Source organism: Nicotiana attenuata, unplaced genomic scaffold (assembly GCF_001879085.1).
Source record: "Nicotiana attenuata strain UT unplaced genomic scaffold, NIATTr2, whole genome shotgun sequence".
NCBI classification, from domain to species: domain Eukaryota; kingdom Viridiplantae; phylum Streptophyta; class Magnoliopsida; order Solanales; family Solanaceae; genus Nicotiana; species Nicotiana attenuata.
The window spans coordinates 8762-24134 of record NW_017676611.1 but is presented as its reverse complement, the minus strand read 5'-3'; the positions used below and the strand labels follow the sequence as shown (position 1 = coordinate 24134).

The 15373-nt window shown below is 37.5% G+C and overlaps 1 protein-coding gene across 1 annotated transcript; it reads left to right on the top strand.

Moving 5' to 3' along the window:
• The first annotated feature begins 8850 nt into the window (after positions 1–8850).
• Positions 8851–9690, top strand: LOC109221121. The gene is made up of 2 exons (XM_019385584.1): positions 8851–9174; positions 9397–9690. The coding sequence occupies exons 1-2, from the start codon at positions 8851–8853 to the stop codon at positions 9688–9690; spliced, it is 618 nt and encodes a 205-aa protein (XP_019241129.1).
• Positions 9691–15373: the final 5683 nt, after the last annotated feature.

Below are 15373 nucleotides of genomic sequence, written 5' to 3'. Positions count from 1 at the left end.
TGCAAGGAATTTTCAAATCTCATGCAAAGTAAATTCGAAATGAGCATGATGGGAGAGCTAACATTCTTCCTTGGACTTCAAATTCAACAATCTGAAGAAGGAACCTTTATATGTCAGACCAAATACACAAAGGAACTGATTCAAAAATTTGGCATGAGCAATGCTAAATCCATTGGCACACTAATGAGTCCTTCAACGAGTCTAGACAAAGATGAATAGGGAATCCCTGTTGATGAAACTAAGTATCGTGGAATGATTGGCTCATTACTGTATCTGACTGCAAGTCGACCGGATATTATGTTCAGTGTGTGTAAATGTGCTAGGTTTCAGTCAGCTCCTAAAGAATCTCATCTGACTACAGTAAAGAGAATCATTCGATATCTCATTGGAACTGTCTCCCATGGACTATGGTATCCTCGCTCTAACTCTTTTAAATTAGAAGGTTTTTTAGATGCTGACCTTGCAGGTGATAAGGAAGATAGAAAGAGCACATGTGGTACATGTCAATTACTTGGAAAAGCATTGATATCCTGGAACAGTAAAAAACAAGCATCAGTTGCACTATCTACCACTGAAGCTGAATACATTGCTATTGGACAATGTTGTGCACAATTACTGTGGATATCTCATCAACTGGGTGACTATGAACTTTCTTTTAAATCTATACAGATTTTTTGTGATAATTCAAGTGTTATTTGTCTTTCTAAAAATCCTGTTCATCATTCTAGGGCAAAGCATATAGATATCAAGCATCACTTCATTAGAGATCATGTTCTTAAGGGAAATATAGAAATATCCTTTGTAGGAAGCTGATCAACTAGCGGATATCTTACCAAGCCACTGTTAGAAGAAAGATTCTGTTCACTTAGAAAACTTCTTGACATTATTTGCATTAATAGCTAATAATAGGACCTTTGTGTCATTATTTAATCTTATATACAAAAAAGTCCACATTTTCTTTATGTATTAATTACGCTTCCGTTTTCCCTCCTTTCTCTTCTCTTTTCACATCAGTCTCAGAACTCAAAAAGGGAAAACCAATCATCGCGTCTGATCAACTGACGCCTTTTCCTTTTCTATACTCAACCGTCAGAAAACCCCTTTTTATGCTGTCTTCTCATATCAATCTCCATTGTCTCTATCGCCCTCATAACCCTTCCCCGAAATCTTGCTCCACCTCCAACCTCCTACAATGGCTAAACAATCCAAAACTCCTTCTGTCTCCACTAGAAAGGTCACCCGCTCCAAGGGAAAACCCCATTCTCAACCCCCTGAACAGGTAGACCTAGGGTCCGATCACTCTGAGGGGTTTGTCTCTTCTCAGGCGGATTTCTCCGATCATTCTCAAACTTTAGGAGAAAAAGCCCTGGGTAAAAGACCCATGGAAGAACCCCCTGTCTCCTCCACTCCAAAGAAATCAAAAGTTGACCTTTCCAGTTCCCTTGAGTTGGAACTCAATTTCTGGGATTCTCCTAACAGGGACCTCTTTCTTGGCCTAACAGACAAGCCTATTGCTCATGGGAGGGTAGTCGACCTTAATGACATAGAAGCCCTAAATTGTAAGGTAAAGGACCTGTTTGTTTATCAAGGGTGGTCAAAGTTCTTTTCTGTTCCTCCTCCTAAAGTTTATGAACCTCTAGTGAGAATGTTCTATGCAAATCTTCGTTCCAGTAGGTCTAATAAGTTGGAATCCTTAGTACTAGGAAAGCGTATTGTTCTTTACTGTTCCACGTTTGATTCGATCTTTCAGTGCAAGTGTTCTGGTTTCCCTATGCTCTTTAAAAATTCCTGGCCCGATGATTTTGAAATTTCTTTTGATCAAGCCAAAAGATGTATTGCTAAGTGTCCATCTGAATCCCTTCCAAACCAACTAGGTCCCAGTGATGTTAGTTTTGAAACTCGTGTTCTAGCTCACATTGTGGCAACTACTCTGCTTCCCCGTACTGGCTCTTTCTCAACCTCCTCTTTACGCGATACTTTTCTGGTCTACTATCTTGTGACCAAACTCAAAATCAAGCTGTCCTCCTGGGTTATCAATTTCATGATTGAAAGTGCCGAAGATCCCACCAGTCTACCTTATGGAATGGCCATCACCCACATTCTGGAAGCCCACAATATTTCCCTCTCTGCATACTCCTTTACCACTGTTTCAAAATCATACAACTCCAGAGCCTTTGCAAGTATGGGGTATGTGTGTGTGAAGGGTTCATGGGTCAAGAAACAGGAGAGTGATGTCAAGTCTGCCCATACAGAATCCAAGCCCAAACCTTCTACTTCTCATCCTAGCCTTAGTGAATCTGACCTGTCTGAGAAAATTAGCGCCATTGGGAAAGAGCTCTCTGCAATCAAGGATCTTCTCATTGCCACCCAGTCCACTGTTGGTACCATTCATGCTATCTCCAAGGAAACAGGGTCCGATGTCTCCAAAATATGGGTTGCAATTCTCAGAGTTAGGGAAAATGCTGTCAAGGCTTTCAAGGAGGTTCATGACAGGCTTGATGGAATGAGTGTCTTAGCCAACGCCAACTTTGATCAACTAAAGGAGGCCGTCTGTAACACTCTTACCTATTTTCTGCGTCGTTAGTGTGGAAGTTTAAGACAATATTTTTTGCTGTGCTGTTTTTAGACTGAGATATCAGTCAGTGGACATTTTTCTTTCTTCTTTTGTTATGGTCTAACTCTACCAGTGCATTCTGCTGTGGATTCTGTTTATGCATGCTATTGTGTTATTCCCTCTTTGCTGATGCCAAAAAGAGGGGAGAAAGGATATATTGTATTATTCCCTCTTTCCTCCAGGTATATGTATTTTGTGCAGCAGGTATATGTATTTTGTGCAGGTATATGTATTTTAACAAGTCAACTATGGCACTCCTTGAGGGGGAGTCATAGATCCTGAGGATGTCGACTACATGCGCCTCAAGCTAGTCACTGCTCCTATCGAGGGGGAGTAAACCACAGAGAAGTCAACTGATGCAGTCGACTACATGCACCTCAAATTACTTACTGCTCCTATTGAGTGGGAGCAAACTACAGGGAAGTCAACTGGTGTTTATACATATATTATTTTGTCATCATCAAAAAGGGAAGATTGTTAGATCTAATTTTAATGATGAAAATAATATATTTGCTTTTTGTGTAGGAACTCCTGGATTGGCGAAATCAATTAGCAATGATCAAGGAACGTATGGATTGAGTTACAAGATTGAAGGAATATATGCGCGTTAAAGGAAGAAGAAATCAATCGTGAAGATACTGATGGAATCAAGGGACGCGAATAAAGGAAGAAGAAATCACAGAAGATACAGATGGATCAGTTATAGCTAAACTCAAGGAATCAGATAAATCGAGATCTCGCTGAATATTCAATCAAGTGTCTAAATATAGAGGATCATGATTCCGAGTTCAACAGAGCCGTTGCAGAACAACTTTATTCTTGGAAAGAATCAATCTCTTTCCAAGGATCAAATCTCTTGGGTTAGCAAATCTTTCCAGAATTCAAGCCTCTCTCTCAAAGTATTTAAACCTGTAATCACACCTTAGCTAAATATACTTGATCGAACCAAAACACCTCTCTTTGTTCTACTGCAAACAAACATTGTAGCTCTCTAAGACCTGTTGTGTAACAAGTTAGAGAAGAAAGAGAGAACAACACTGGTGAGGCATTGTATCAAAGAGACGAGTGATATAGGAACTGAGCTATCACGTCATTTCCATTGTACTCGAAGAAACTCATTCACTAAAGAGAACTCCCTTGCAACCCAAGGGGACTGGACTAGGATTCACATTGAATCCGAACCAGTATAAAAATTCTGGTGTCTTTAATTCCTGCATTTACTTTCAGCATCTTATATTTTGTTATTACAACTGTTAGTTTATTGCATCTAGTCGACTAATTGAACAACCAGTCAACTAACAGAGATTAAGTTTAAAAATATTACCAATTTACCCCCCCCTCTTTCGGTACTTTTCCAAAAAGGTTACCTCGGGTTCCCGGGAAACCCCATAGTCCTACTGCACTACGGTCCGCCCTTGCTCCCTACCAACGGATTTTTCCATACCCAAGGCTCGAACTCGAGACCTCTAATTAAGGGAGGAGCAGTCCCATCCACTGCACCACATCCTTTGGTGGTTCGAGGTTAGATTTTCATTCTCAACTTTTACCATGTAAGAAAAAAACTAGTGGTTCAATTTTATTTCATAGAGTGCTTCTTTTGTCCATCAATTAACGCGTGCTGCACCTAAAGAAGAAGATCAGGAGCGCATACAGATCTGATCTATAATGTTATACTATACATTTAGTGAACTCAGTAACTTCTTCTCAGACCCTATATTTGTATTAAAAACGGTAATGGGTCAAATATACCCATGTACTATGAGAAAGGTTTAAATATATCCTTCGTTATACTTTAGGTCCGAATATACCCCTGTCGTAATACTATTGGTTCAAGTATACCCGTCTTCTGTTAAGTTTGTACAAGGTAAACACCCAATCCTACGTGGCAATGATATTTGATGCGGTGGATGCCACATGGCATGCCACTTAATCATTATCAAGTTTTAAGAGAGTTACACGCTAAACTTTGTAGCTAGTAATTGTTATGTATTATGACTATATTAAGATAGTGGTATCCCCGATGTCTCCAAATCCTAAATCTGCCTCTGGTTGAGATTTCGTCTATCTGAAAGAAGTGGTTATACTGTGGACTTACCATGGGGCTGAAAAGAAGAGGGTTCCAATCTTAAGGTTTATGATTCCAAAATATAGAAAATTGGCAGCAAATTTAGGTCTTTTTGAAGTTGTAAGAGTTTCATGACTCCCCCCCTTTTCTTCCTTGTGTACTAGCGCACGCACACTACCCCCCACCCCCACCCCCTTTGTCAGTTTTTGACTAGTAATCGAAAAATAGCCAGTGTTTGTAAAGTCATTGAAAAATAGCTACTATATTAGTTGAAACACGAAAATATGCAACATAATATGCTTGATTGTGGAGCTTCAGCGTATAAACTTCCATCATATTATGTTGGAACTCTAGAACATTATGAAATTCCAGCACATTATAAAATACGGGTACATTATGCTAGAATCTCATATGTAAAAATTCGAATTTATCCGAATTTTTAAAGGTATTTTTGTTCAGATTTTATCTTTATATGAGAAATTGGCTAACTTTCGATTACTTTTAAAACTATGGCTATTTTTCAATTACCAATTATAAATCAGGCTATTTTTCAATTTCTTGTAGACCTTACTCAAATAGTGAAGTTAAAAGGGATAAGCACCTTTCACCTCCAACACTGAGTTGCGGAGCTCCTCAGAAGGGATTTAAAAAAAAAGTTAAATAAAAGGGTGTTCCCCTTGTAAATTAATTCCTTTATTTTCTCACACTCTAAAATTTAAAATTATTTCGAATAGATTATAGTCGGAGAAACATAAGTGAAGAAAGTCACTCTTTATCCTTCTAAAAGAAAATATTTTTTGGTATTTGATTGCCAGAAAATGACTTATTTTTTGCGGTTAAAAACTGGAAAAATGCTTTCGGCGCACGTTAGTTAAATGTACGCCGGTAGTGTAGCCATGGCGAAAGGAAGAGGCAGGGGAAGGGGTCGCCCACGTAACTACTCTAGGAAACTTAATGACTATAGGAAATCAGCCATTGATGGAGAAAGTAGCTCCAGTAGCTACACCACCAGCTCCGTCTCAGAGTACAGATCCAACTGAAGAGGGTATTGCATGTGAAATTGGTTCCACTTCGAGCCATCCTAACATCTCTAAGAAGCTAGATCTAGCATCACCAGTGTCAATTGGGTCCATCTCAGCTACTACGATAGTTCCAGCCAATGGAACAGTAAACATGCACAAACCAGCTCAGATCCAAGTAAGCACAACGGAGAAACTAGTTGAAACAGAAGTGGTAAGAGAAAAGACAGAAGAACCCAAAGCTTCATGGGCAACCTTATTTCAGAAGAATAGATTTGCTACAAATGGTATGTCTCTATCTTATATCCCGCCGCAAATCGTAGATGGACAACCTATGGTTCAATTAGACAAGGTAGAGGTGGAAGAGGAAGAAAACAAGTGGAAATGTGCTTTGATTGCTTATAATTTAGGAGATGGACCAGGGTATAATGCGATGAAGAGATATATTAATTTGCATTGGTCACATGTACCTGAGCCAGATTTATTCTACCATGATGAAGGATACTACATAATCAGATTTAAAACCATTGAAGATGCTCATGAAATTCTGTGTGCTGGTCCTTATTCAATAGATAACAAGCCTATAATCCTAAAACCATGGAAACCTGATTTTGATTTCACTGAAGAATTTCCTACTGCTATTCCATTATGGGTCAAATTTCCTAAGTTACCTATGTCTTGTTGGGGAGTAGGATCATTGAGCACGATTGCTAGTGTGATTGGTCGTCCTATATTTGCCGATGAGTGCACTACTAAGTAGACTCGAGTATCATTTGCTCGGATGCTTATTGAAGTTAATGTTACCACAGAACTACCAAGTGAAATTTGGGTGATGGATCCAACTGGAAAGAAGTTCCTAGAATGTGTCACATATGATTAGAAGCCTGCTTATTGTGAGAAGTGTTTGGTGGTAGGACACAAATGTTCAAACCAAGTGAAACCTGAGACACAACACCCTCTTCAAGCTAAGAAAACAAAAACTAATAAGATCATTACACAGGAATGGAGGACTAAGGCTGCTATGCCTACTGTGTCTGTGCTGAAAGATGTAGCCTCAGCTGATATGCCACAACAAGCTGCTACCAACATGGTAACTGAAGTCCAGGAGCCTAAGGAAAGCAATGTTCAACAAAGTGTGGTGCCTATAGCTGAAAGACAGGAGGATAAAGGCAAAGGAGTACAAAGTCCAGAACTGAATCTCATCAACTTCCCTCCTTTATCTCCCATCCCAGTGAGAAACAGATTTGAGGCAGTATCTAATAGTAAATATGAGATCCATATTCCACCTGGGGATAGAGGTGGAAGCAATAATCAATAAATGAATTGGTTATTCTGGAATATTAGAGGTGTAAAAAAAGGTATAAATAAAAGGAGGTTAGGGAGTATATTAGAAGCAATAAAATAAAGTTACTAGGTCTTGTAGAAACCAAAGTGAAAGAAGAAAATGCTCAACGAATATCAAAAGCAATTGTTCCTGGATGGGGCTTATTGACAAATTATAAAGATGCTAGGAATGGTAGCATATGGCTGTTGTGGGATACCAACCAACTCATTGTCACTGACCTTAATAATGATCCTCAAGTGATTCATTGCCTAGTGAGGAGTAGAAGGGGAGATATAGACTGTGATCTTACTGTAGTCTATGATTTTAATGGTATAGAACAAAGAAGAACCTTATGGGATAATCTGCAGCAAATGTCACCAAACATTACAAGTCCATGGTTAATTGCAGGGGATTTTAATGCAGTATTATATGCTAATGACAGACTCTCCTGTAACCCTATCAACTATTCAGAGATTCAAGAATTTGGTCATTGCTTTCAACAAGCAGCATTAACAGAATTACCTTGGAAGGGGGAATATTATGTATGGACAAGTAAACAGCCTGGTGCAGATAGGGTTAGTAGCAGACTGGACAGAATCTTTGGCAATTATGAGTGGATGATGTCGTGGAGCCATGTGGAAACTGTCTGTGATCTACCTCAAATTTCAGATCATGTCCCTATGTTACTAACATTAGCATCTTCATCTTGGACAGGAAGAGTACCTTTTAGATTTTTCAACATATGGACTACTCATGAAGACTTCTATCAGATAGTGGCAAACATCTGGAATTCTCCAAGTACTCATGGATCTTTGAAATCAGTGTGGATAAAGTTAAAAGCATTGAAGGTTCCTCTGAAGGCTTTGAATGCTAGGGATTTCAAAGGCATTACTAAAAGAATTGAAAAGGCCAGACTAGAACTGAAGAACATCCAAGAGCAGCTTGCAAACTCCTATATGATGCCTTGCTAGATATAGAGAAACAAACACTACTCAACCTTGAGAAGTGGTCTCTAATAGAGGAGTGTATTGCAGCAGAAGGCCAGAGCAAAGTGGATAAAATTGGGTGATTCCAACACCAAGTACTTTACAGCAGCTACGAAAGATAGAGCACAAAAGAATAGATTACAGAAATTACAACAGTTCTACGAGACAAGTTGACTGATCCTGCAGCTATTAAAAAGGAGATTATGGATTTTTACAAGACATTAATGGGTTCAGCAGCCAATTCACTCCCTGCCATAAATAGACCATACAGGAAAAATGGTCCTGTTCTGTCTCATTAACAAAGAGTGGAGTTATGTGCAGATGTAACAGACCAAGGAGTTATTGAGAGTCTTAAAGCCATTGGGGATGATAAAGCACCAGGGATTGATGGTTTTAATGCAGTGTTCTTTAAGAAGGTTTGGGGCATCATCAACACTCAAGTTAAAGAAACTGTTAAAGAGTTCTTCTCCTCTGGTAAGATCTATAAACCAGTAAATTGTTCCACCATAACTCTAGTACCTAAATTGTCCAAGCCTACCACAGTCAAGGAGTACAGGCCAATAGCCTGTTGTACAGTCCTATACAAGATGATTTCCAAAATATCTTCCAGATTACAAAAAGTCACGCCAAGCATAATCTGTGAACTCAAGCTGGCTTTATCCCTGGTAGAAGACAATGTAATTTTGGCTCATGAACTAGTCAAATCCTATACTAGAGCTCAAATATCCCCCAGGTGTATGGTGAAGATTGATCTCCAAAAAGCATATGATTCAGTAGAGTGGATCTTTTTACAACAAGTGATGGAAAAGATTGGTTTCCCTGATAGATTCATTAAATGAATAATGGAATGCATCAAAACAGTTAACTATACTGTCCTTGTAAGGCAAGGAGACCCTATCTCTCCTTTCGTATTTGCTATTGTGATGGAATACTTGAGTAGATCTCTCAATGAACTGAAGAAGGAGACTACCTTTCAATACCATCCCAGATGCAGGAAGTTAGGTATAACTCATATGAGTTTTGCTGATGACCTGCTATTGTTTGCCAAAGGTGATCTGTCTTCAATAGTTACAATGTACAACTATTTTTCTCAATTCTCTGAGGCTTCAGGATTACAAGCCAACTTAGGCAAAAGTTTAGTTTACTTTGGTGGAGTAAAGCTAGAAGTGAGGAAACAGATCCTGGATCATCTAGGATTTGAGAAAGGAGCCCTACCTTTCAAATACTTAGGCATCCCCCTTTCCATTAAGAAAATAACACTTATTTAGTGGTAGCATTTGATTGAAAGAATCACAGCCAAGATCTCTTCATGGACCACCAGAAAACTGTCTTATGCTGGTCGTGTACAACTTTTGCAATCTGTTATATTTGGCATCCAAGCCTATTAGGCTCAGTTGTTCATTTTACCTGTTAAGGTTCTGAAGATGATTGAGGCTCTTTGCAGAAGTTATGTTTGGTCAGGCAGTAATACTATTACTAAGAAGGCTTTTGTATCTTGGGAGAAGATGTGTACTCCTAAATCTGTTGATGGCTTGAATCTCATAAATTTATCTCTGTGGAACAAGGCTGCAATTGCTAAGATATACTGGGGTTTAGCTCATAAAGAGGATAAACTATGGATTCGATGGATTAATGCCTACTACATCAAGCAGCAACAGTTACAGCACATGCCAATTCCATAACAGGCTAGTTGGATGGTAAGAAGAATAATTGATTCAAGAAGTATTTTGCTACAAGCTCAGAATCCAAATGGTCATATTAGTAGTATCAGGCAAATATACCTACAACTATTGGGAGACTTGCCAAAAATAAGCTGGAAGTGTCTACTATATCAGAACTCTGCTCGACCAAAGGCAATATTCAGTTTATGGTTGATGCTACATGGAGGATTGCCTACTAAAGACAGACTAGCTCACTGGGGACTAAATGTCTAGGCCAAGTTGAAACAAGAGAACACCAGTTTGTGCAATGCTCTTATGCAACAACTTTGTGGAAGAAAGTAATAAGATGGATTCAAGAAGATCAAATGACCACTCTCAACTGGGATCAACATCTCCAATGGATTATCAAGAAAGGCAAAGGGAAGTCAAACAAGGCCAGTATTTTCAGGACGGTGTATGCTGAAACTGCATAAGCATTATGGATTTAAAGGAACACACGTACTTTTGAGCAAAGATATCGTAACATTGATGTATTAGCAAGAGACATAGCTTACATTTGTAATGTTAGAGTAGTACCTCGAGCTAGGAACCAAATACAACAGTTTTGGTTAGATGAGTAGTTTAGTAGTTTTGTTCTTAGCTTAGTAGTTTTGCCTACAGTTTTTTTTTTTTTTTGTTTTTTTCGTTGAGATAGTCAGCTGAGTTTTGTGCTTGACTATGGAATTGTAAAGTCTGATCTTTGGTGACTAATACAAAAGATAATTAATTACTAAAAAAAATGAATTATTTTTTGGAATTCCTTCGTATCAAGCATATCCTATATGTTACTTTTTTTTTGTGAACGAACTATAAGAAAATCATACTAATAAGATTGTATATTCCATAATTTTTGTGGTACAACATAAGTTCAAAGTTTCCTTTTCATATTTCTCTCTGATCACATATTTTTTATCCTTTAATTTTAAGTGAAGCAGTGAGCAAATTTGTCAATATGACCCACAAATGCGATAATACTTAGTTGAAGCTTTCATTCATAATTTCTTATTTTTTCTAACAATCAAACAAAAGAACGTTCAATAAAAATCAAGCTTCCTTAACAACTTTGGTACTACCCACAAGTTTAACTACTATTTCGTTTACGCAACGGGATTTGACTGGGCACATAATATATGATTTAATTTGATTTATATGAATATGTTAGTGAAAATGGAAAAGAATACGTGTGGATGTTAGTACTCTGTATTAGAAAATATATTCAAAAATAGAAACAATGTTAAAACCAGAAATGTAGAAGAACATAATTAATCCGAGCCCTTTGAATTCATAATGTTTCCTTAAGGAACTTAATCCCCTCTTAGTACCCGAGGTTTAGAATTATCTTTTTCCAGGATAGAACGGATTATCCTTAGTGGTGTAGCAGTACTTCAAACCCCAGTGACCAACGAACTCAAAGATTAGTTGCAAATCACACTTACTGCTTTCTTTCTGTTAAAAACAATGCAGAAGGAAGAAAGAGAAATCAGAATTTCCATAAGGAAAATCCGAGGGAGAGGTCATGTATTTATAATATTAAAGAGTTGCAACTCTTTAGGTAAGGCTGCAACTGAAAATGATTGTTTTATAAAGCGGCCATTTACGCAAACCGCCAAATTCAAATTATAACGGAAAAACTAAGACGGAGAAAAACATTAAATTAAAAAAATTAAACCTAACACGTCGTGATGACATATCTTAGTACTAGACAAGCCGACATTTTCAAAACACTTTCAACATTTAACCGAAATGAATTAAGACATTTACAAAAACCGGAGTTTTTCATAAAAACAGGGTAAACCCAAAACTAAGTGCGGAAAATAGCCCGACATCGCGGTGTCACTAAGTCATGAGCATCTAAATAACCAGTCTAGAAACAGTGTCTACAAGAGTCTGTGTCAAAATACCAATGCAGGAAAGAAAAGAAAAGAAGGAAGGAGAGACAAGGACTGCGAACGCCGGCAGCTACCTCGCAAATCTCCGATACTCAACCACGCACGAGTTCAACGTCCACCGTGTCCGGAAACACCTGGATCTGCACAAGGGAGTGACATGAGTACATCCAACTCAGTAAGTAAAATAATAAATAAGGAACCGAAGATAGTGACGAGCTACACAGTTATAATTCGTTTTCAGTAATTTCAGTAAAGAATAGGCATGCTTTGAAATCCGACAGTCTCAGTCACATCAGTTTTATACATTTTCAAGTTGAAGTAAACTGGATATAACATCTTTCAGAAATTTATCAACAATGATATATAGCAGCTAAGTGCAACAACAAATGAAAGCACGTACAACCTCTCAGGGCAACAGTCACTCAACTTATCTCAACAGCTCAATCACTCGGCTCTCATCCCTCAGTACTCACACTCAATAGGTACTTACGCTCACTAGGGGTGTACAGACTCCGGAGGGGCTCTTTCAGCTCAAGCGCTATATCGCTGCGGCGTGCAGCCCGATCCTATATATATATATATATATATATATATATATATATATATATATATATATATATATAGCCCTAAGGCTCATTGCGGTGTGCAACCCGATCCATATACATACAGCCCTCAGGCTCGTTGCGGCGCGCAACCTGATCCATATATACACACATAGCTCACAGCTCGGCACTCATTCCCTATCTCAGTCACTAACCTCTCCAGTCTCTCGGTCTCTCAGAGATCATATAAATCAGCCCAAACAGAGATAATAACATGTATGAACAAAGAACAAGAAGAGATGACACTAAATCTTAATCAAGATATACATCTTGAAGAATGAACATCAAGATATATTTGAGGTGACACTAAATCCTAATCAAGATATACATCTTGAAGAATGAACATCATTAACTGCATTTCATGATTTGAAAACCAATTTTGGCACTATCTACTTTATTAACAACTCAAACAACCTCTCTCATTGATACATAACGCGTAAATAGTGTTTGACTGGGCACGTAATCTATAATATTAATGTTGGGATCGCAATGATACAATGCATGCGAAAGTTACGAACAAAAACTTTGATGACGATAAATTAGACATATTAAAAAAGACTATTATTTGTGGTTTGGTCAATAAGAGAGAGGATTAGAAACTAATACTAATATAAAAAAAATGAAATATAAATCTCCCCCTAAATGTGATTCTCTTAATTAAGACTACTCTGTGGATAGAACCGTCAAAATGGCTTGGCCCGTGAAGCCAGCCCAACCCAGCCCGCTACTTGGGTATGGCTGGGTTGGGATTTTTTTAGCTCATTTAAAAGTGAGGCTTATAAGCCCGGCCCAAGTCAGCCCGCTGGCCCTTGAGGCTTGACCGAGGCTGGCCCGTGGGCCAAAAATTAATTAAATTCAAATTTAAATATTTAAAAAAAGTAAAACCTAAAAAAATATTAACTATAATCCCTATTTTTCAACCTTAGATTTCTCATTTATCCTTCCATATCAACTGAAATTTATATTTTGATGTACATGTGGTATGACAAGATTAGTTTTTCTTTTGCTTAGTTAACAACGAACGAGAAAAGTTTTAAGTGGCCAATAATAACTTTTTTCAAAAGAAAATACTACTTTAAGTGGCCAATGATTAGTTTGGTTAATTTAATATATTATTAATTATTAAATTGCTCTTCAGTATAGTAAAAGGTCAAGTTTTAATACAAAAAGAAAATTGACAACACTAACAAATTTCATGAATTTTAAAAATTTTATGGACTATAATGATTGAATCAACAAATAATATTAAACGTAAATTATAAAACCTTAACATATAAACTTATTGAAGCAATTCGTGAACCTAAGGAAAGTGAAAGAAAAGTACTAAAAAATATTCATGTAACGTTAAAAAAAGAAGAGCTAGAGATATAGAGAATTTGCATTTCAATTACAAGATTTCTTGTCAAATATCAAGATTCTTGTACACTCTAAACAAACAGAGTTCGTTCATATGATTAATAGATTATGTCACGAAAAAATATCTAAAGATTTAAAGAAATATTTTTTCCTAAAAAAATTGAAGGGCCGGCCCGCCCTAGCCCGTGGCCCTCTTAGAGCGGGGCTGGGATGATCATTTTAAGGCCCATATAGATGGAGGATCGGCCCGCCCTAGCCCACCAAATTTAAAAGCCCACGAGGCTTGGGCTGGGGTAGCCCGTTTTTTTTTTCGACAGCTCTACCTGTGGATATTGAGAAATAACGATTCTTTTATAAATATCCAAGATTTTTCCACCAAGAAAAGGATATAGGGCATGAAGTAAATTTATTCTGTTTATGAGTCTTTTTCCCTTCCTTCAGGAAAGAGAATCTCAATAAATTTGAAATTTATGGCAAAATCTTAACAATTAATTTATTTTATTTGGAGTAATATTGTTAGTTATAATGGAAAAGAATATTAAAGTACTAGGTTAAAAGAGAGCAAAAATCACAAAAAGTCAAAGCATGAATAGTTTAATGAAATTAAATTCTTAAACGTTTTGAAAGTTGTATAGAAATAAAATAGTTTCAAACATTTCGAAACGTCCCAAGGGGGAAGAGTGTTATATGAGTATTGAAAAACTTAGCTACAAGTGTTGTACATGTGAAAACACATAATTAAATTAATTAATAAAATAAATGTTGGTACGATTAGGGGACATAAACGTAATTTGTAGTAAGTTCCAGAATTCTCATTGCCTCCTTAGAGCTGTTATGTCGAGGAAGAGGCAAACCCGAAAATAAAGAAGATAAAGAACACCAAATTTTAACGTGGAAAACCCTTCAAATCGAAGGTAAAAACCACGAGATCACAAAGATCCAAAAAGCTCCACTATAACAATAAAAGGGTTACAAAGTTCTCCAAATTGGCTACACAACAAGTGCCAAACACGGAGCAACAATAGTAACAAGAGCAACAACAAATCAATTGAAGAAAGAGGAGAATCCACAAAAACGAAGCTGTTGTTCGAGGCTCAAAATCAGATGCTACGAGACTCAAAATCCGATCTACTGCTCAAATACAAGATCAAGATGTTACGAACACTCAATCAAAATTTCAGCCCGATCCAACGGTAAACGAATCGAAAAACGTGACTTGAAGTTGGCTGGTCGGAATAAAAATCTGCAGCAAAACAAATACTTTTCTTCTCTCTTATCTCTTGATGAAAGCTCCCTCAAAAACCACTCTTATTTTCTTAAGTCTTTCAAAGACTTGTATCAATGAGCATAGAATAATTCTTCAAGGTTGTCCTATTTATAGATCATGAGTGGTGGCTTTCTCTTAAAGCAAAAACCAACTCTAGATAAGAACAAAAATCGAATCCAATTCCGAATAGGAATGAAAACCAAAAGAGAATAGGTTTAGGCCATTGAGCCTTTGTCTGGACAACATGGGCATGTGCCCAACAAACTCCCCCTCCAGCCAAGGGGCCAATATGTCTTCAAGTAGAGGAACTATTGACAGGCTTCATGCCTGCCAATTTTCTACAAAACGCATGCTTATCTGCAAGCTTAACGACGAAGTCCTCAAGCTGCTCCATATAAATCTCCTCATTTAAATCACCATGAAGAAAAGCAGTCTTGACATCCATTTGCTCAACCTCTAAATCTAGACTCGCAGCTAAGTCTATAACCACACGAATAGAAGACATCTTCATAACGGGGGAGAAAATTTCATCGAAGTCAACTCCCTCTTCT